The sequence below is a fragment of the Salmo salar genome, chromosome ssa12 (genome assembly GCF_905237065.1).
Source record: "Salmo salar chromosome ssa12, Ssal_v3.1, whole genome shotgun sequence".
NCBI classification, from domain to species: domain Eukaryota; kingdom Metazoa; phylum Chordata; class Actinopteri; order Salmoniformes; family Salmonidae; genus Salmo; species Salmo salar.
This window is the reverse complement of record NC_059453.1, coordinates 172800-197933: the sequence shown is the minus strand read 5'-3', so window position 1 is coordinate 197933 and position 25134 is coordinate 172800. Positions and strand designations below refer to the sequence as shown.

Sequence of the window (25134 nt, the reverse complement as noted above, 5' to 3'; positions counted from 1 at the left end):
AAAGGGTTAATACAGGTTTAGTAAATGTTTAGTAAATGGTTAATACAGGTTTAGTAAATGTTTGGTAAAGGGTTAATACAGGTTTAGTAAATGTTTAGTAAAGGGTTAATACAGGTTTAGTAATGGTTTAGTAAAGGGTTAATACAGGTTTATTAAATGTTTAGTAAAGAGTTAATACAGGTAAGGTAAATGTTTAGTAAAGGGTTAATACAGGTTTGGTAAAGGGTTAATACAGGTTTGGTAAAGGGTTAATACAGGTTTAGTAAATGTTTAGTAAAGGGTTAATACAGGTTGAGTAAAGGTTTAGTAAAGGGTTAATACAGGTTTAGTAAATGTTTAGTAAAGGGTTAATACAGGTTTGGTAAAGGGTTAATACAGGTTTGGTAAAGGGTTAATACAGGTTTAGTAAATGTTTAGTAAAGGGTTAATACAGGTTGAGTAAAGGTTTAGTAAAGGGTTAATACAGGTTTAGTAAATGTTTAGTAAAGGGTTAATACAGGTTTAGTAAAGGATTAATACAGGTTTAGTAAATGTTTAGTAAAGGGTTAATACAGGTTTAGTAAATGTTTAGTAAAGGGTTAATACAGGTTTAGTAAAGGGTTAATACAGGTTTAGTAAATAATTGGTAAATGGTTAATACAGGTTTAGTAAATGTTTAGTAAAGGGTTAATACAGGTTTAGTAAAGGTTTGGTAAAGGGTTAATACAGGTTTAGTAAATGTTTAGTAAAGGGTTAATACAGGTTTAGTAAAGGTTTAGTAAATGGTTAATACAGGTTTAGTAAAGGGTTAATACAGGTTTAGTAAAGGTTTGGTAAATGGTTAATATAAGTTTAGTAAATGTTTAGTAAAGGGTTAATACAGGTTTAGTAAAGGTTTAGTAAAGGGTTAATACAGGTTTAGTAAAGGGTTAATACAGGTTTAGTAAAGGTTTGGTAAATGGTTAATATAAGTTTAGTAAATGTTTAGTAAAGGGTTAATACAGGTTTAGTAAAGGTTTAGTAAAGGGTTAATACAGGTTTAGTAAATGTTTAGTAAAGGGTTAATACAGGTTTAGTAAAGGGTTAATACAGGATTAGTAAATGTTTAGTAAAGGGTTAATACAGGTTTAGTAAATGTTTAGTAAAGGGGTAATACAGGTTTAGTAAATGTTTAGTAAAGGGTTAATACAGGTTTAGTAAATGTTTAGTAAATGTTTAGTAAAGAGTTAATACAGGTTAGTAAATGTTTTGTAAAGGGTTAATACAGGTTAGTAAATGTTTAGTAAATGGTTAATACAGGTTTATTAAATGTTTAGTAAAGAGTTAATACAGGTTTAGTAAATGTTTAGTAAAGGGTTAATACAGGTTTAGTAAAGGGTTAATACAGGTTTAGTAAATGTTTAGTAAAGGGTTAATACAGGTTTAGTAAATGTTAGTAAAGGGTTAATACAGGTTTAGTAAAGGGTAAATAAAGTTTTAGTAAAGGTTTGGTAAATGGTTAATACAAGTTTAGTAAATGTTTAGTAAAGGGTTAATACAGGTTTAGTAAAGGTTTAGTAATGGGTTAATACAGGTTTAGTAAATGTTTAGTAAAGGGTTAATACAGGTTTAGTAATGGTTTGGTAAAGGGTTAATACAGGTTTAGTAAAGGTTTGGTAAAGGCTAGAGGTTAGAATAGTCACCTTCTCGTAGTCCACCAGCTCACCCTGTTTCCTGATGTTCTTCTTAGCCAGATAGATCGCTGGACAGATAGAGAGATGAGATCGCCAGTTTAGACCATACGAACTGTAGTCAAATAAATGACAGAAGTCACAACATACCCTCAACTCTTAACCCTTAACCTTTAATCCTCAACTCTCAACCCTCAACTCTTAACCCTTAACCTTTAACCTTTAATAATCAACTCTTAACCCTTAACCTTTAACCTTTAATCATCAACCCTCAACCCTCAACTCTTTACCTTTAACCTTTAATAATCAACTCTTAACCCTTAACCCTTAACCTTTAACCTTTAATCATCAACCCTCAACCTTTAACCTTTAATCATCAACTCTCATTCCTTAACCCTCAACCCTTAACCCTCAACTCTTAACCCTTAACCTTTAACCTTTAATCATCAACCCTCAACCCTCAACTCTTAACCCTTAACCTGTTAGGGCTAGGGGGCAGTATTGACACGGCTGGATAAAAACGTACCTGATTTAATCTGGTTACTACTCCTGCCCAGTTACTAGAATATGCACATAATTATTGGCTTTGGATAGAAAACACCCTAAAGTTTCTAAAACTGTTTGAATGGTGTCTGTGAGTATAACAGAACTCATATGGTAGGCCAAAACCTGAGAAGATTTCAAGCAGGAAGTGGCCTGTCTGAGAAGTAGTGTTTCATCTTGGCTCTTTTTATTGAAGACTCAGGATCTGTGCAATAACGTGACACTTCCTACGGCTTCCATAGGGTCTCAGAGCCTGGGAAAAAGCTGAACGATATCGAGGCAGGCTCTGGCTGAAACACTTTATCGCTTTTGGCAAGTGGCCACTCAGAGTACTATGGGCTTAGGCGCGTGCCCGCTTCGACCGAATGCTTTCTTTTCCTTTGTCTGTTTACCTATAAGCAGATTCCCGGTCGGAATATTATCGCTTTTTTATGAGAAAAATGGCATAAAAATTGATTTTAAACGCTTGCGTCCCACCTACTCAACAGCCAGTTGAATCCTGTGGCGCGTTATTCAAATACCTTAGATATGATATTACTTCAATTTTTCAAAAATATTACTATTTTAAACCATTTTAAAGATAAGACTCTCGTTAAATCTAACCACACTGTCCGATTTCAAAAAGGCTTTACAACGAAAGCAAAACATTAGATTATGTCAGCAGAGTACCGAGCCAGAAATAATCAGACACCCATTTTTCAAGCTAGCATATAATGTCACATAAACCCAAACCACAGCTAAATGTAGCACTAACCTTTGATGATCTTCATCAGATGACAACCCTAGGACATTATGTTATACAATACATGCATGTTTTGTTCAATCAAGTTCATATTTATATCAAAAACCAGCTTTTTACATTAGCATGTGACTAGCATGTGACTAGCATTGCCACCGAACACTGCCGGTGAATTTACTAAATTACTCACGATAAACGTTCACAAAAAGCATAACAATTATTTTAAGAATTATAGATACAGAACTCCTCTATGCACTCGATATGTCCGATTTTAAAATAGCTTTTCGGTGAAAGCACATTTTGCAATATTCTCAGTAGATAGCCCGGCATCACAGGGCTAGCTATTTAGACACCCAGCAGGTTTAGCACTCATCAAAGTCAGATTTACTATAAGAAAAATGTTATTACCTTTGTTGTCTTCGTCAGAATGCACTCCCAGGACTTCTACTTCAATAACAAATGTTGATTTGGTCCAAAATAATCCATCGTTATATCCAAACAGCGGCGTTTTGTTCGTGCGTTCTAGACACTATCCTAAAGGCTAAATAAGGGTGACGAGCATGGCGCAATTCGTGACAAAAGAATTCTAAATATTCCATTACCGTACTTCGAAGCATGTCAACCGCTGTTTAAAATCAATTTGTATGCAATTTATCTCGTAAAAAAGCGATAATATTCCGACCGGGAATCTGCGTTTAGATAAACAGACGAAGGAAAAGAAAGCATTCGGTCGAAGCGGGCACGCGCCTAAGCCCATAGTACTCTGAGCGGCCACTTGCCAAAAGCGATAAAGTGTTTCAGCCAGAGCCTGCCTCGATATCGTTCAACGTTTTCCCGGGCTCTGAGACCCTATGGAAGACGTTGGAAGTGTCACGTTATTGCACAGATCCTGAGTCTTCAATAAAAAGAGCCAAGATGAAACACTACTTCTCAGACAGGCCACTTCCTGCTTGAAATCTTCTCAGGTTTTGGCCTGCCATAGGAGTTCTGTTATACTCACAGACACCATTCAAACAGTTTTAGAAACTTTAGGGTGTTTTCTATCCAACGCCAATAATTATATGCATATTCTAGTTACTGGGCAGGAGTAGTAACCAGATTAAATCGGGTACGTTTTTTATCCAGCCGTGTCAATAGTGCCCCCTAGCCCTAACAGGTTAACCTTTAACCCTCAACCCTCAACCATTAAAGAGTGACTGTGACTACTTGTCCCTTTGAAAACGGCCTATAAGGCATCGATATGAGTCAGAAACATTTTTTTGTGTCAAAATTTACTACGAAGTGTAAATAGGATAAATATGGGCACGAAGTCAGTCTTGTCTAAAAATGTAGTTTGGAACCTGAGTGGGTCACAACGAGTAAATTAAGGTACGTTTTGGATTAGAATTATGTAAACAATTCATGCCCCCTTTTTTCCAAGCTCAACGTGCAAATCACTCCTCCACCCACTTTGCACCCCTTTATTGGATGGCTCTGTTGTTTTATTGCCCCCAACTCCACCCACTTCGCAGCCCTTTACTGGATGGCTCTGTTGTTTAACCCTAACCCTAACCCACTCCTCCACCCACTTCGCAGCCCTTTACTGGATGGCTCTGTTGTTTTATTGCCCCCAACGCGTTCAAAGGATCACGGACGTTTGAGACTGAAAAGCCCAGATTGACCACAGCCAACTATGGTTTGCGTGCCCTTCCGAAGTACCCCAATATCCTACCGATCGGAATAGGTGGTTGGGGTTCATTGGTCCCCCAATGGTGGTGAAAATACCGTTAGTTAGACCATAGATTGCTGGTTATGTATCTGGTTATGTATATTTTGATCATTTTGATTATCCCTATCATCGCTAGTATAGCTGATGTTGGCTTGTTAGCTACCTAACTAGCTAGCTAGCTAAAGTTAGCCCACCTCAATACAACTCAGATTTGGCTCGGAAACACGAATTGCCAAAAGGCACCTAAAGGACTCTCAGAACATGAGAAACAAGATTCTTTGGTCTGATGAAATCAAGATTGAACTCTTTGGCTTGAATGGCAAGCGTCACATCTGGAGGAAACCTGGCACCATCTCTATGGTGAAGCATGGTGGTGGCAGCAACATTTTCAGCGGCAGGGACTGGGAGAATAGTCAGGGGGAGGGAAAGATGAACAGAGCAAAGTACAGAGAGATTCTTAATGAAAACCTGCTCCAGAGCGCTCAGGACCTCAGGACCTTCCAACAGGACAATGACCCAAGAAAACACAGCCAAGACAACAGAGCTCATTCTCTCCCTCATCGATTTCGAGGGAGCAGCTGAGACACCTGCCATGGGCCAACTGAGGGGACAGTTCGGGACCTGCCAGTGGGAGGATCTGAACTTGAAAGCCGCCACGGCCCAAGTGATAGTGGTGGATGGCCAGCTACTTCAGGGGTTGAGTGACTGGCCATACCGTCATTTCCAAATCAAGCCTTTTGTATCAGGTATAGCACCAACAGAGGGAACTTATAGAGGTGCTATTGCTGCCCCGACGAAACATGGGAACTGTTCTCCAGCTGGCCCAAACCCATTTGTTTGGGGGCGCACCTGGGAATGAAGAAGACCCGGGAACAGGTCGGCGCCCAGTTCCACCGGCCCGGTATGACGCGTGCCGTGGAAGACTATTGCTGCCCGGAGTGTCAAATCACCGCCCCAAATGCACACTTCCCAAAACCCGCTGGTCTCGCTACTGATCATCAGGGTGCCATTTGAACGGATCGCAATGGACATAGTGGGGCCCCTGGTAAAAATGGCACCAGGACACTGGTACATCCTGGTAATAGTAGATTATGCCACCCGATATCCCGAGGACATTCCCCTACGGGCGGCGGTCTCCAAGGGAATCGCCCGGGAGCTATTCCACCTCTTTAACAAGGCGGGCATCCTGAACGAGATCCTAAACGGCCAAGGTATGAAAGCAGATCCGGACCTCCGTCTTTCACCTGCAGAGAGATGGGCTCGTCAAACGTTTGGGGGGTATTAGAAAGCGTTTTCGACGCCGGACGGCTAATATCAGTACTAGGTCCTCCACGGACCCCACCCACATTCCAGCACCTGATGGAACGACCCCACCAACAGTGGGCAGCGACCTATTTGGATGACATCATCATCCATAGTCAAGGTTGAGAAGAGCACCTGACGTGCCTCCACGTGTTGCTGGACGTGCTCAGGTAAGCCGGGTTGACAGTGAACCCAAAGTAATGCAAGCTGGCGTTTGAGGAGGTGGAGTACCTGGGGTATTTGATCAGACGGGGGAAAGTCAAGCCCCAAGAGAGGAAGCTCCACTCGGTATGTGACTGGCCCATTCCACGCACCAAGACAACAGGTCAAGTCCTTCCCTGGGCTGGATGGGATACTACAGCCGGTTTATCCCCAACTTTGCAGCTAGAGCCTCCCCCCTCACCAATCTTACCAGGGCCCACCTCCCGAAAACAGTGAACTGGTCAGACGAGACCGAAAGGGGACTTAGGGGCCGTCCTGCCCCAGGTACAGGGGACTAGGGGCCGTCCTGCCCCAGGTACAGGGGACTAGGGGCCGTCCTGCCCCAGGTACAGGGGACTAGGGGCCGTCCTGCCCCAGGTACAGGGGACTAGGGGCCGTCCTGCCCCAGGTACAGGGGACTAGGGGCCGTCCTGTCCCAGGTACAGGGGACTAGGGGCCGTCTTGTTCATGACAGAATGACAGTATCTGTATCGGATGGGAATCACAATATCTGTATCGGCTGGGAATGACAGTATCTGTATCAGATGGGAATCACAGTATCTGTATCAGATGGGAATCACAGTATCTGTATCGGATGGGAATGACAGTATCTGTATCAGATGGGAATGACAGTATCTGTATCAGATGGGAATGACAGTATCTGTATCGGCTGGGAATGACAGTATCTGTATCGGATGGGAATGACAGTATCTGTATCAGATGGGAATCACGGTATCTGTATCAGATGGGAATGACAGTATCTGTATCGGATGGGAATGACAGTATCTGTATCAGATGGGAATGACAGTATCTGTATCAGATGGGAATGACAGTATCTGTATCGGATGGGAATGACAGTATCTGTATCAGATGGGAATGACAGTATCTGTATCAGATGGGAATGACAGTATCTGTATCAGATGGGAATGACAGTATCTGTATCAGATGGGAATGACAGTATCTGTATCGGCTGGGAATGACAGTATCTGTATCAGATGGGAATGACAGTATCTGTATCAGATGGGAATGACAGTATCTGTATCAGATGGGAATGACAGTATCAGTAGGAAATGACAGTATCTGTATCGGATGGGAATGACAGTATCTGTATCAGATGGGAATGACAGTATCTGTATCGGATGGGAATGACAGTATCTGTATCAGATGGGAATGACAGTATCTGTATCGGATGGGAATGACAGTATCTGTATCGGATGGGAATGACAGTATCTGTATCAGCTGGGAATGACAGTATCTGTATCAGCTGGGAATGACAGTATCTGTATCAGCTGGGAATGACAGTATCTGTATCAGCTGGGAATGACAGTATCTGTATCAGCTGGGAATGACAGTATCTGTATCAGATGGGAATCACAGTATCTGTATCGGATGGGAATGACAGTATCTGTATCAGATGGGAATGACAGTATCTGTATCAGATGGGAATGACATTGAAAGGTGCAGATTGTTATGTTAGCAGAACACTGCTTCTATGGTTTCTTATTTAACCTTTATTTAACTAGGCAAGTCAGTTAAGAACAAATGCTTATTTTCAGTGACGTCCTAGTAACACTGCCTTATTCATGGGCAAAATGAAAGAGTTGTACCTTGTCAGCTCGGGGATTCGATCTTGCAACCTTTTGGTTACTAATCCAACGCTCTAACCACTAGGCTACGGTACAGTATTATGTTTAAGTGTTGTTTATTCTACATGAACCTGTCACTACATTTGAAAGTTATCAAAGCACTTCTTTTAGAATATCTACATAGTTATTGAACTCAACCTGCTTGTTGTTGGTTGCGATTGAGTGGGGGAAACAGCTGTGGCCAAGGTTATGACAGATGTGTGTGTCTTGGTGACGGCAAGGAGACACACAAGAAACACCCACATCAAAACCACAACCCCAAGCCAACTAACAAGGCAGAATCAGCAGATGCAGTTCCCCACTTAACCCTTAACCTCACCATAGTCCAGCTCTGAGGCAGGCCAACGGCTACTGGTCCAGAAATATGGAGTCTGAGAGAGAGAGAGAAAGAGAGATGTTCAGAAAGAGGGAGATGTCTGCGTGAGGCCTGTCTGCGTGAGGCCAAACCACACGACCAACAACATTGGACACTTTACGAAACCTTAAGCCTTCACTATCTCATCCTGGAATATCCAAGGCCTGAGGTCATCTGCCTTTGGCCTAAAGAGCAGGAACCTGGAATTCATCAAAGAAATCAGAAATACAGACATTGTCATCCTACAAGAAACATGGTATAGAGGAGACGGACCCACTGGTTGCATTCTAGGTTACAGAGAGCTGGTAGTCCCATCCACCACACTACCAGGTGGGTGGTATAGAGGAGACGGACCCACTGGTTGCCCTCTAGATTACAGAGAGCTGGTAGTCCCATCCACCACACTACCAGGTGGGTGGTATAGAGGAGATGGACCCACTGGTTGCCCTCTAGGTTACAGAGAGCTGGTAGTCCCATCCACCAAACTACCAGGTGGGTGGTATAGAGGAGACGGACCCACTGGTTGCTCTCTAGGTTACAGAGAGCTGGTAGTCCCATCCACCACACTACCAGGTGGGTGGTATAGAGGAGACGGACCCACTGGTTGCCCTCTAGGTTACAGAGAGCTGGTAGTCCCATCCACCACACTACCAGGTGGGTGGTATAGAGGAGACGGACCCACTGGTTGTCCTCTAGGTTACAGAGAGCTGAAGACCGCTTCTCCATCCTACCTATATCCCCCCACTAGAATCCCCATACTTTAACGAAGACAGCTTCTCCATCCTACCTATATCCCCACACTAGAATCCCCATACTTTAATGAAGACAGCTTCTCCATCCTACCAATATCCCCCCACTAGAATCCCCATACTTTAATGAAGACAGCTTCTCCATCCTACCTATATCCCCCCACTAGAATCCCCATACTTTAATGAAGACAGCTTCTCCATCCTACCTATATCCCCCCACTAGAATCCGCATACTTTAATGAAGACAGCTTCTCCATCCTAGACGGGGAAATCAATCATTTCCAGGCCCAGGGACATGTACTAGTCTGTGGCGACCTAAATGTCAGAACAGGACAAGAACCTGACACCCTCAGCACACAGGGGGACAAACATCTACCTGGAGGGGACAGCATTCCCTCAGCACACAGGGGGACAAACCCCTACCTGGAGGGGACAGCATTCCCTCAGCACACAGGGGGACAAACACCTACCTGGAGGGGACAGTATTCCCTCAGCACACAGGGGGACAAACACCTACCTGGAGGGGACAGCATTCCCTCAGCACACAGGGGGATAAACCCCTACCTGGAGGGGACAGCATTCCATCAGCACACAGGGGGACAAACACCTACCTGGAGGGGACAGCATTCTCTCAGCACACAGGGGGGACAAACACCTACCTGGAGGTGACAGTATTCCCTCCGCACACAGGGGGACAAACCCCTACCTGGAGGTGACAGCATTCCCTCAGCACACAGGGCGACAAACACCTACCTGGAGGGGACAGCAATCCCTCAACACACAGGGGGGACAAACCCCCTACCTGGAGGGGAAAGCATTCCCTCAGCACACAGGATGGGACAAAAACCTACCTGGAGGGGACAGCATTCCCTCAGCACACAGGGGGTCAAACACCTGCCTGGAGGTGAAAGCATTCCCTCAGCACACAGGGGGAATAACACCTACCTGGAGGGGAAAGCATTCCCTCATCACACAGCGAGGTCAAACACCTACCTGGAGGGGACAGCATTCCCTCAGCACACAGGGGGACAAACACCTACCTGGAGGGGACAGCATTCCCTCAGCACACAGGGGGACAAACACCTACCTGGAGGGGACAGCATTCCCTCAGCACACAGGGAGACAAACAGCTACCTGGAGGGGATAGCATTCCCTCAGCACACAGGGGGAAAAACACCTACCTGGAGGGGACAGCATTCCCTCAGCACACAGAGGGACAAACACCTACCTGGAGGGGACAGCATTCCCTCAGCCCACAAGGGGGAAAAACACCTACCTGGAAGGGAAAGCATTCCCTCAGCACACAGGCGGACAAACACCTACCTGGAGGGGACAGCATTCCCTCAGCACACAGGGGGACAAACACCTACCTGGAGGGGACAGCATTCCCTCAGCACACAGGGGGACAAACACCTACCTGGAGGGGACAGCATTCCCTCAGCACACAGGTGGACAAACACCTACCTGGAGGGGACAGCATTCCCTCAGCACACAAGTGGACAAACACCTACCTGGAGGGGACAGCATTCCCTCAGCACACAGGGGGACAAGCACCTACCTGGAGGGGACAGCATTCCCTCAGCACACAGGGGGACAAACACCTACCTGGAGGGGACAGCATTCCCTCAGCACACAGGGGGACAAACACCTACCTGGAGGGGACAGCATTCCCTCAGCACACAGGGGGGACAAACACCTACCTGGAGGGGACAGCATTCCCTCAGCACACAGGGGGACAAACACCTACCTGGAGGGGACAGCATTCCCTCAGCACACAGGGGGACAAACACCTACCTGGAGGGGACAGCATTCCCTCAGCACACAGGGGAGTCAAACACCTACCTGGAGGGGACAGCATTCCCTCAGCACACAGGGGGACAAACACCTACCTGGAGGGGACAGCATTCCCTCAGCACACAGGGGGACAAACACCTACCTGGAGGGGACAGCATTCCCTCAGCACACAGGGGGACAAACACCTACATGGAGGTGACAGCATTCCCTCAGCACACAGGGGGACAAACCCCTACCTGGAGGGGACAGCATTCCCTCAGCACACAGGGGGGACAAACACGTACCTGGAGGGGACAGCATTCCCTCAGCACACAGGGGGACAAACCCCTACCTGGAGGGGACAGCATTCCCTCAGCACACAGGGGGACAAATACCTACCTGGAAGGGAAAGCATTCCCTCAGCACACAGGGGGACAAACCCCTACCTGGAGGGGACAGCATTCCCTCAGCAAACAGAGGGACAAACACATACCTGGAAGGGACAGCATTCCCTCAGCACACAGGGGGACAAACCCCTACCTGGAGGGGACAGCATTCCCTCAGCACACAGCGGGGTCAAACACCTGCCTGGAGGGGACAGCATTCCCTCAGCACACAGGGGGACAAACACCTACCTGGAGGGGACAGCATTCCCTCAGCACACAGGGGGACAAACCCCTACCTGGAGGGGACAGCATTCCCTCAGCACACAGGGTGACAAACACCTACATGGAGGGGACAGCATTCCCTCAGCACACATGGGGACAAACACCTACCTGGAGGTGACATCATTCCCTCAGCACACAGGGGGGACAAACACCTACCTGCAGGGGACAGCATTCCCTCAGCACACAGGGGGACAAAGACCTACCAGGAGGGGACAGCATTCCATCGGCACACAGGGAGGACAAACACCTTCCTGGAGGGGACAGCATTCCCTCAGCACAAAGGGGACAAACACCTACCTGGAGGGGACAGCATTCCCTCAGCACACAGGGGGACAAACACCTACCTGGAGGGGACAGCATTCCCTCAGCACACAGGGGGACAAACAACTACCTGGAGGGGACAGCATTCCCTCAGAACACAGGGGGGACAAACACCTACCTGAAGGGGACAGCATTCCCTCAGCACACAGGGGGACAAACACCTACCTGGAGGGGACAGCATTCCCTCCCCCATACGCCCCCCTAGACACAACTAAGACAACATAACCTAAAAAACCAGGTCACAGCTTCTACAGCTCTGTTACACGTGGGTCTGTACATAGCCAATGGTAGGCTTTGAGGGCGTCCTATGGTAGGTACACCTATATAATCTCTTTGCAGTAGTGCTTTATCACTGAGAGACTCAACCCAGAGTCTCTCAGAGCGTTCACAGTCAGCCCACTGACACCCCTATCAGACCACAGGCCACTGACACCCCTATCAGACCACAGCCCACTGACACCCCTATCAGACCATAGCCCACTGACACCCCTATCAAACCACAGCCAGCCCACTGACACCCCTATCAGACCACGGTCAGCCCACTGACACCCCAATCAGACCACAGCCAGGCCACTAACACCCCTATCAGACCACAGCCCACTGACACCCCTATCAGACCACAGTCAGCCCAGTGACACCCCTATCAGACCACAGTCAGCCCAATGACACCCCTATCAGACCACAGCCAGCCCATTGACACCCCAATCAGATCACAGCCAACCCACTGACACCGCTATCAGACCACAGCCCACTTACACCCCTATCAGACCACAGCCCACTGACACCCCTATCAGACCACAGCCCATTGACACCCCTATCAGACCACAGCCCACTGACACCCCTATCAGACCACAGCCCACTGACACCGCAATCAGACCACAGTCAGCCCACTGACACCCCTATCAGACCACAGCCCAGTGACACCCCTATTAGTCCACAGTCAGCCCAATGACACCCCTATCAGACCACAGTCAGCCCAGTGACACCCCTATCAGACCACAGCCCACTGACACCCCTATCAGACCACAGCCTACTGACACCCCGATCAGACCACAGTCAGCCCACTGACACCACCTTTAAGACCACAGCCAGCCCATTGACACCCCAATCAGATCACAGCCAGCCCACTGACACCCCTATCAGACCACAGTCAGCCCACTGACACCCCTATCAGATCACAGCCCACTGACACCCCTATCAGACCACAGCGTACTGACACCCCTATCAAATCACAGCCCACTGACACCCATATCAGACAACAGACAGCCCACTGACACCGCTATCAGACCACAGTCAGCCCAATGACACCCCTATCAGACCACAGCCCACTGACACCCCTATCAGACCACAGTCGGCCCAGTGACACCCCTATCAGACCACAGTCAGCCCAATGACACCCCTATCAGACCACAGCCAGCCCATTGACACCCCAATCAGATCACAGCCAACCCACTGACACCCCAATCAGATCACAGCCAACCCACTGACACCCCTATCAGACCACCGCCCACTTACACCCCTATCAGACCACAGCCCACTGACACCCCTATCAGACCACAGCCCACTGACACCCCTATCAGACCACAGACCACTGACACCCCTATCAGACCACAGCCCACTGACACCCCTATCAGACCACAGTCAGCCCACTGACACCCCATCAGACCACAGCCCACTGACACCCCTATCAGACCACAGCCCACTGAAACCCCTATCAGACCACAGTCAGCCCACTGACAACCCTATCAGACCACAGTCAGCCCACTGACAACCCTATCAGAGCACAGTCAGCCCACTGACACCCCTATCAGACCACCGTCAGCCCACTGACACCCCTATCAGACCACAGCCAGCCCACTGACACCCCTATCAGACCACAGTCAGCCCACTGACACCCCTATCAGATCACAGCCTACTGACACCCCTATCAGACCACAGCGTACTGACACCCCAATCAGACCACAGTCAGCCCACTGACACCCCTATCAGACCACAGCCCAGTGACACCCCTATTAGTCCACAGTCAGCCCAATGACACCCCTATCATACCACAGTCAGCCCAGTGACACCCCTATCAGACCACAGCCCACTGACACCCCTATCAGACCACAGCCTACTGACACCCCTATCAGACCACAGTCAGCCCACTGACTACCCTATCAGACCACAGCCAGCCCATTGACACCCCAATCAGATCACAGCCAACCCACTGACACCCCTATCAGACCACAGCCCACTTACACCCCTATCAGACCACAGCCCACTGACACCCCTATCAGACCACAGCCCACTGACACCCCTATCAGACCACAGGCCACTGACACCCCTATCAGACCACAGCCCACTGACACCCCTATCAGACCACAGCTACTGACACCCCTATCAGACCATAGCCCACTGACACCCCTATCAAACCACAGCCAGCCCACTGACACCCCTATCAGACTACGGTCAGCCCACTGACACCCCAATCAGACCACAGCCAGCCCACTAACACCCCTATCAGACCACAGCCCACTGACACCCCTATCAGACCACAGTCAGCCCACTGACACCCCTATCAGACCACAGCCAGCCCACTGACACCCCTATCAGACCACAGCTCACTGACACTCCTATTACACCACAGGCCACTTACAACCCTATCAGGCCACAGCCCACTGACACCCCTATCAGACCACAGTCAGCCCACTGACACCCCTATCAGACCACAGTCAGCCCACTGACACCCCTATCAGACCACAGTCAGCCCACTGACACCCCTATCAGACCACAGCCAGCCCATTGACACCCCAATCAGATCACAGCCAACCCACTGACACCCCTATCAGACCACAGCCCAATTACACCCCTATCAGACCACAGCCCACTGACACCCCTATCAGACCACAGCCCACTGACACCCTTATCAGACCACAGGCCACTGACACCCCTATCAGACCACAGCCCACTGACACCCCTATCAGACCACAGTCAGCCCAGTGACACCCCTATCAGACCACAGCCCACTGACACCCCATCAGACCACAGCCCACTGACACCCCTATCAGACCACAGCCCACTGAAACCCCTATCAGACCACAGTCAGCCCACTGACAACCCTATCAGACCACAGTCAGCCCACTGACACCCCAATCAGACCACAGCCCACTGACACCCTTATCAGACCACAGCCAGCCCACTGACACCCATATCAGACAACAGTCAGCCCACTGACACCGCTATCAGACCACAGTCAGCCCACTGACACCCCTATCAGACCACAGTCAGCCCACTGAAACCCCTATCAGACCACAGCCCACTGAAACCCCTATCAGACCACAGCCCACTGACACCCCTATCAGACCACAGCCCATTGACACCCCTATCAGAACACAGCACACTGACACCCCTATCAGACCACAGCCCACTGACACCCCAATCAGACCACAGTCAGCCCACTGACACCCCTATCAGACCACAGCCCAGTGACACCCCTATTAGTCCACAGTCAGCCCAATGACACCCCTATCAGACCACAGTCAGCTCAGTGACACCCCTATCAGACCACAGCCCACTGACACCCCTATTTGACCACAGCCTACTGACACCCCTATCAGACCACAGTCAGCCCACTGACACCCCTATCAGACCACAGCCAGCCCATTGACACCCCAATCAGATCACAGCCAACCCACTGACACCCCTATCAGACCACAGCCCACTTACACCCCTATCAGACCACAGCCTACTGACACCCCTATCAGACCACAGCCCACTGACACCCCTATCAGACCACAGGCCACTGACACCCCTATCAGACCACAGCCCACTGACACCCCTATCAGACCACAGTCAGCCCAGTGACACCCCTATCCGACCACAGCCCACTGAAACCCCTATCAGACCACAGTCAGCCCACTGACAACCCTATCAGACCACAGTCAGCCCACTGACAACCCTATCAGACCACAGTCAGACCATTGACAACCCTATCAGACCACAGTCAGCCCACTGACAACCCTATCAGACCACAGTCAGCCTACTGACACCCCTATCAGACCACAGTCAGCCCACTGACACCCCTATCAGACCACAGCCAGCCCACTGACACCCCTATCAGACCACAGCTCACTAACACCCCTATCAGACCACAGGCCACTTACAACCCTATCAGGCCACAGTCAGCCCACTGACACCCCTATCAGACCACAGCCAGCCCATTGACACCCCAATCAGATCACAGCCAACCCACTGACACCCCTATCAGACCACAGCCCACTTACACCCCTATCAGACCACAGCCCACTGACACCCCTATCAGACCACAGCCCACTGACACCCTTATCAGACCACAGGCCACTGACACCCCTATCAGACCACAGCCCACTGACACCCCTATCAGACCACAGTCAGCCCAGTGACACCCCTATCAGACCACAGCCCACTGACACCCCATCAGACCACAGCCCACTGACACCCCTATCAGACCACAGCCCACTGAAACCCCTATCAGACCACAGTCAGCCCACTGACAACCCTATCAGACCACAGTCAGCCCACTGACAACCCTATCAGACCACAGTCAGCCCACTGACAACGCTATCAGACAACACTCAGCCCACTGACACCCCTATCAGACCACCGTCAGCCCACTGACACCCCTATCAGACCACAGCCAGCCCACTGACACCCCTATCAGACCACAGTCTGCCCACTGACACCCCTATCAGATCACAGCCTACTGACACCCCTATCAGACCACAGCGTACTGACACCCCTATCAGATCACAGCCCACTGACACCCCTATCAGACCACAGTCAGCCAAATGACACCCCTATCAGACCACAGTCAGCCCACTGACACCCCAATCAGACCACAGCCCACTGACACCCTTATCAGACCACAGCCAGCCCACTGACACCCATATCAGACAACAGTCAGCCCACTGACACCGCTATCAGACCACAGTCAGCCCACTGACACCCCTATCAGACCACAGTCAGCCCACTGAAACCCCTATCAGACCACAGCCCACTGACACCCCTATCAGACCACAGCCCATTGACACCCCTATCAGACCACAGCACACTGACACCCCTATCAGACCACAGCCCACTGACACCCCAATCAGACCACAGTCAGCCCACTGACACCCCTATCAGACCACAGCCCAGTGACACCCCTATTAGTCCACAGTCAGCCCAATGACACCCCTATCAGACCACAGTCAGCTCAGTGACACCCCTATCAGACCACAGCCCACTGACACCCCTATTTGACCACAGCCTACTGACACCCCTATCAGACCACAGTCAGCCCACTGACACCCCTATCAGACCACAGCCAGCCCATTGACACCCCAATCAGATCACAGCCAACCCACTGACACCCCTATCAGACCACAGCCCACTTACACCCCTATCAGACCACAGCCTACTGACACCCCTATCAGACCACAGCCCACTGACACCCCTATCAGACCACAGGCCACTGACACCCCTATCAGACCACAGCCCACTGACACCCCTATCAGACCACAGTCAGCCCAGTGACACCCCTATCCGACCACAGCCCACTGACACCCCATCAGACCACAGCCCACTGACACCCCTATCAGACCACAGCCCACTGAAACCCCTATCAGACCACAGTCAGCCCACTGACAACCCTATCAGACCACAGTCAGCCCACTGACAACCCTATCAGACCACAGTCAGCCCACTGACAACCCTATCAGACCACAGTCAGCCCACTGACAACCCTATCAGACCACAGTCAGCCCACTGACACCCCTATCAGACCACCGTCAGCCCACTGACACCCCTATCAGACCATAGCCAGCCCACTGACACCCCTATCAGACCACAGTCAGCCCACTGACACCCCTATCAGACCACAGCCCACTGACACCCCTATCAGACCACAGTCAGCCCAGTGACACCCCTATCAGACCACAGTCAGCCCAATGACACCCCTATCAGACCACAGCCAGCCCATTGACACCCCAATCAGATCACAGCCAACCCACTGACACCCCTATCAGACCACCGCCCACTTACACCCCTATCAGACCACAGCCCACTGACACCCCTATCAGACCACAGCCCACTGACACCCCTATCAGACCACAGGCCACTGACACCCCTATCAGACCACAGCCCACTGACACCCCTATCAGACCACAGCCCACTGACACCCCTATCAGACCACAGTCAGCCCAGTGACACCCCTATCAGACCACAGCCCACTGACACCCCATCAGACCACAGCCCACTGACACCCCTATCAGACCACAGCCCACTGAAACCCCTATCAGACCACAGTCAGCCCACTGACAACCCTATCAGACCACAGTCAGCCCACTGACAACCCTATCACTCCACAGTCAGCCCACTGACAACCCTATCAGACCACCGTCAGCCCACTGACACCCCTATCAGACCACAGCCAGCCCACTGACACCCCTATCAGATCACAGCCCACTGACACCCCTATCAGACCAAAGTGTACTGACACCCCTATCAGATCACAGCCCACTGACACCCCTATCAGACCACAGTCAGCCAAATGACACCCCTATCAGACCACAGTCAGCCCACTGACACCCCAATCAGACCACAGCCCACTGACACCCTTATCAGACCACAGCCAGCCCACTGACACCCATATCAGACAACAGTCAGCCCACTGACACCGCTATCAGACCACAGTCAGCCCACTGACACCCCTATCAGACCACAGTCAGCCCACTGACACCCCTATCAGACCACAGCCCACTGACACCCCTATCAGACCACAGCCCATTGACACCCCTATCAGACCACAGCCCACTGACACCCCTATCAGACCACAGCCCACTGACACCGCAATCAGACCACAGTCAGCCCACTGACACCCCTATCAGACCACAGCCCAGTGACACCCCTATTAGTCCACAGTCAGCCCAATGACACCCCTATCAGACCACAGTCAGCCCAGTGACACCCCTATCAGACCACAGCCCACTGACACCCCTATCAGACCACAGTCAGCCCACTGACACCCCTATCAGACCACAGCCAGCCCATTGACACCCCAATCAGATCACAGCCAACCCACTGACACCCCTATCAGACCACAGCCCACTGACACCCCTATCAGACCACAGCCCACTGACACCCCTATCAGACCACAGGCCACTGACACCCCTATCAGACCACAGCCCACTGACACCCCTATCAGACCACAGCCCACTGACACCCCTATCAGACCATAGCCCACTGACACCCCTATCAAACCACAGCCAGCCCACTGACACCCCTATCAGACTACGGTCAGCCCACTGACACCCCAATCAGACCACAGCCAGCCCACTAACACCCCTATCAGACCACAGCCCACTGACACCCCTATCAGACCACAGTCAGCCCACTGACACCCCTATCAGACCACAGCCAGCCCACTGACACCCCTATCAGACCACAGCTCACTGACACCCCTATCAGACCACAGGCCACTGACACCCCTATCAGGCCACAGTCAGCCCACTGACAACCCTATCAGACCACAGTCAGACCATTGACAACCCTATCAGACCACAGTCAGCCCACTGACAACCCTATCAGACCACAGTCAGCCTACTGACACCCCTATCAGACCACAGTCAGCCCACTGACACCCCTATCAGACCACAGCCAGCCCACTGACACCCCTATCAGACCACAGCTCACTAACACCCCTATCAGACCACAGGCCACTTACAACCCTATCAGGCCACAGTCAGCCCACTGACACCCCTATCAGACCACAGCCAGCCCATTGACACCCCAATCAGATCACAGCCAACCCACTGACACCCCTATCAGACCACAGCCCACTTACACCCCTATCAGACCACAGCCCACTGACACCCCTATCAGACCACAGCCCACTGACACCCTTATCAGACCACAGGCCACTGACACCCCTATCAGACCACAGCCCACTGACACCCCTATCAGACCACAGTCAGCCCAGTGACACCCCTATCAGACCACAGCCCACTGACACCCCATCAGACCACAGCCCACTGACACCCCTATCAGACCACAGCCCACTGAAACCCCTATCAGACCACAGTCAGCCCACTGACAACCCTATCAGACCACAGTCAGCCCACTGACAACCCTATCAGACCACAGTCAGCCCACTGACAACCCTATCAGACAACACTCAGCCCACTGACACCCCTATCAGACCACCGTCAGCCCACTGACACCCCTATCAGACCACAGCCAGCCCACTGACACCCCTATCAGACCACAGTCTGCCCACTGACACCCCTATCAGATCACAGCCTACTGACACCCCTATCAGACCACAGCGTACTGACACCCCTATCAGATCACAGCCCACTGACACCCCTATCAGACCACAGTCAGCCAAATGACACCCCTATCAGACCACAGTCAGCCCACTGACACCCCAATCAGACCACAGCCCACTGACACCCTTATCAGACCACAGCCAGCCCACTGACACCCATATCAGACAACAGTCAGCCCACTGACACCGCTATCAGACCACAGTCAGCCCACTGACACCCCTATCAGACCACAGTCAGCCCACTGAAACCCCTATCAGACCACAGCCCACTGACACCCCTATCAGACCACAGCCCATTGACACCCCTATCAGACCACAGCACACTGACACCCCTATCAGACCACAGCCCACTGACACCCCAATCAGACCACAGTCAGCCCACTGACACCCCTATCAGACCACAGCCCAGTGACACCCCTATTAGTCCACAGTCAGCCCAATGACACCCCTATCAGACCACAGTCAGCTCAGTGACACCCCTATCAGACCACAGCCCACTGACACCCCTATTTGACCACAGCCTACTGACACCCCTATCAGACCACAGTCAGCCCACTGACACCCCTATCAGACCACAGCCAGCCCATTGACACCCCAATCAGATCACAGCCAACCCACTGACACCCCTATCAGACCACAGCCCACTTACACCCCTATCAGACCACAGCCTACTGACACCCCTATCAGACCACAGCCCACTGACACCCCTATCAGACCACAGGCCACTGACACCCCTATCAGACCACAGCCCACTGACACCCCTATCAGACCACAGTCAGCCCAGTGACACCCCTATCCGACCACAGCCCACTGACACCCCATCAGACCACAGCCCACTGACACCCCTATCAGACCACAGCCCACTGAAACCCCTATCAGACCACAGTCAGCCCACTGACAACCCTATCAGACCACAGTCAGCCCACTGACAACCCTATCAGACCACAGTCAGCCCACTGACAACCCTATCAGACCACAGTCAGCCCACTGACAACCCTATCAGACCACAGTCAGCCCACTGACACCCCTATCAGACCACCGTCAGCCCACTGACACCCCTATCAGACCATAGCCAGCCCACTGACACCCCTATCAGACCACAGTCAGCCCACTGACACCCCTATCAGACCACAGCCCACTGACACCCCTATCAGACCACAGTCAGCCCAGTGACACCCCTATCAGACCACAGTCAGCCCAATGACACCCCTATCAGACCACAGCTAGCCCATTGACACCCCAATCAGATCACAGCCAACCCACTGACACCCCTATCAGACCACCGCCCACTTACACCCCTATCAGACCACAGCCCACTGACACCCCTATCAGACCACAGCCCACTGACACCCCTATCAGACCACAGGCCACTGACACCCCTATCAGACCACAGCCCACTGACACCCCTATCAGACCACAGCCCACTGACACCCCTATCAGACCACAGTCAGCCCAGTGACACCCCTATCAGACCACAGCCCACTGACACCCCATCAGACCACAGCCCACTGACACCCCTATCAGACCACAGCCCACTGAAACCCCTATCAGACCACAGTCAGCCCACTGACAACCCTATCAGACCACAGTCAGCCCACTGACAACCCTATCACTCCACAGTCAGCCCACTGACAACCCTATCAGACCACCGTCAGCCCACTGACACCCCTATCAGACCACAGCCAGCCCACTGACACCCCTATCAGATCACAGCCCACTGACACCCCTATCAGACCAAAGTGTACTGACACCCCTATCAGATCACAGCCCACTGACACCCCTATCAGACCACAGTCAGCCAAATGACACCCCTATCAGACCACAGTCAGCCCACTGACACCCCAATCAGACCACAGCCCACTGACACCCTTATCAGACCACAGCCAGCCCACTGACACCCATATCAGACAACAGTCAGCCCACTGACACCGCTATCAGACCACAGTCAGCCCACTGACACCCCTATCAGACCACAGTCAGCCCACTGACACCCCTATCAGACCACAGCCCACTGACACCCCTATCAGACCACAGCCCATTGACACCCCTATCAGACCACAGCCCACTGACACCCCTATCAGACCACAGCCCACTGACACCGCAATCAGACCACAGTCAGCCCACTGACACCCCTATCAGACCACAGCCCAGTGACACCCCTATTAGTCCACAGTCAGCCCAATGACACCCCTATCAGACCACAGTCAGCCCAGTGACACCCCTATCAGACCACAGCCCACTGACACCCCTATCAGACCACAGTCAGCCCACTGACACCCCTATCAGACCACAGCCAGCCCATTGACACCCCAATCAGATCACAGCCAACCCACTGACACCCCTATCAGACCACAGCCCACTTACACCCCTATCAGACCACAGCCCACTGACACCCCTATCAGACCACAGGCCACTGACACCCCTATCAGACCACAGCCCACTGACACCCCTATCAGACCACAGCCCACTGACACCCCTATCAGACCATAGCCCACTGACACCCCTATCAAACCACAGCCAGCCCACTGACACCCCTATCAGACTACGGTCAGCCCACTGACACCCCAATCAGACCACAGCCAGCCCACTAACACCCCTATCAGACCACAGCCCACTGACACCCCTATCAGACCACAGTCAGCCCACTGACACCCCTATCAGACCACAGCCAGCCCACTGACACCCCTATCAGACCACAGCTCACTGACACCCCTATCAGACCACAGGCAACTTACAACCCTATCAGGCCACAGCCCACTGACACCCCTATCAGACCACAGTCAGCCCACTGACACCCCTATCAGACCACAGTCAGCCCACTGACACCCCTATCAGACCACAGCCAGCCCATTGACACCCCAATCAGATCACAGCCAACCCACTGACACCCCTATCAGACCACAGCCCACTTACACCCCTATCAGACCACAGCCCACTGACACCCCTATCAGACCACAGCCCACTGACACCCTTATCAGACCACAGGCCACTGACACCCCTATCAGACCACAGCCCACTGACACCCCTATCAGACCACAGTCAGCCCAGTGACACCCCTATCAGACCACAGCCCACTGACACCCCATCAGACCACAGCCCACTGACACCCCTATCAGACCACAGCCCACTGAAACCCCTATCAGACCACAGTCAGCCCACTGACAACCCTATCAGACCACAGTCAGCCCACTGACAACCCTATCAGACCACAGTCAGCCCACTGACAACCCTATCAGACCACAGTCAGCCCACTGACACCCCTATCAGACCACCGTCAGCCCACTGACACCCCTATCAGACCACAGCCAGCCCACTGACACCCCTATCAGACCACAGTCAGCCCACTGACACCCCTATCAGATCACAGCCTACTGACACCCCTATCAGACCACAGCGTACTGACACCCCTATCAGATCACAGCCCACTGACACCCCTATCAGACCACAGTCAGCCAAATGACCCCCCTATCAGACCACAGTCAGCCCACTGACACCCCAATCAGACCACAGCCCACTGACACCCTTATCAGACCACAGCCAGCCCACTGACACCCATATCAGACAACAGTCAGCCCACTGACACCGCTATCAGACCACAGTCAGCCCACTGACACCCCTATCAGACCACAGTCAGCCCACTGACACCCCTATCAGACCACAGCCCACTGACACCCCTATCAGACCACAGCCCATTGACACCCCTATCAGACCACAGCCCACTGACACCCCAATCAGACCACAGTCAGCCCACTGACACCCCAATCAGACCACAGTCAGCCCACTGACACCCCTATCAGACCACAGCCCAGTGACACCCCTATTAGTCCACAGTCAGCCCAATGACACACCTATCATACCACAGTCAGCCCAGTGACACCCCTATCAGACCACAGCCCAATGACACCCCTATCAGACCACAGCCTACTGACACCCCTATCAGACCACAGTCAGCCCACTGACACCCCTATCAGACCACAGCCAGCCCATTGACACCCCAATCAGATCACAGCCAACCCACTGACACCCCTATCAGACCACAGCCCACTTACACCCCTATCAGACCACAGCCCACTTACACCCCTATCAGACCACAGCCCACTGACACCCCTATCAGACCACAGCCCACTGACACCCCTATCAGACCATAGCCCACTGACACCCCTATCAAACCACAGCCAGCCCACTGACACCCCTATCAGACTACGGTCAGCCCACTGACACCCCAATCAGACCACAGCCAGCCCACTAACACCCCTATCAGACCACAGCCTACTGACACCCCTATCAGACCACAGTCAGCCCACTGACACCCCTATCAGACCACAGCCAGCCCACTGACACCCCTATCAGACCACAGCTCACTGACACCCCTATCAGACCACAGGCCACTTACAACCCTATCAGGCCACAGCCCACTGACACCCCTATCAGACCACAGTCAGCCCACTGACACCCCTATCAGACCACAGTCAGCCCACTGACACCCCTATCAGACCACAGCCAGCCCATTGACACCCCAATCAGATCACAGCCAACCCACTGACACCCCTATCAGACCACAGCCCACTTACACCCCTATCAGACCACAGCGCACTGACACCCCTATCAGACCACAGCCCACTGACACCCTTATCAGACCACAGGCCACTGACACCCCTATCAGACCACAGCCCACTGACACCCCTATCAGACCACAGTCAGCCCAGTGACACCCCTATCAGACCACAGCCCACTGACACCCCATCAGACCACAGCCCACTGACACCGCTATCAGACCACAGCCCACTGAAACCCCTATCAGACCACAGTCAGCCCACTGACAACCCTATCAGACCACAGTCAGCCCACTGACAACCCTATCAGACCACAGTCAGCCCACTGACAACCCTATCAGACAACACTCAGCCCACTGACACCCCTATCAGACCACCGTCAGCCCACTGACACCCCTATCAGACCACAGCCAGCCCACTGACACCCCTATCAGACCACAGTCTGCCCACTGACACCCCTATCAGATCACAGCCTACTGACACCCCTATCAGACCACAGCGTACTGACACCCCTATCAGATCACAGCCCACTGACACCCCTATCAGACCACAGTCAGCCAAATGACACCCCTATCCGACCACAGCCCACTGACACCCCATC

At 51.9% G+C, this 25134-nt stretch overlaps 1 protein-coding gene across 1 annotated transcript in view; it reads right to left on the bottom strand.

The window, feature by feature from the left end:
* The window catches only part of LOC106607567 (regulator of G-protein signaling 11), a 228398-nt gene that overhangs the window by 179281 nt on the left and 23983 nt on the right, over window positions 1-25134 (bottom strand). Inside the window, exons 5-6 of the mRNA XM_045690465.1 lie at window positions 8108-8159; window positions 1662-1720 (exon numbers count right to left, since the gene is read on the bottom strand). Of these exons, the coding sequence (XP_045546421.1) occupies window positions 1662-1720; window positions 8108-8159 (111 nt within the window). The remainder of the gene's footprint in view (window positions 1-1661; window positions 1721-8107; window positions 8160-25134) is intronic.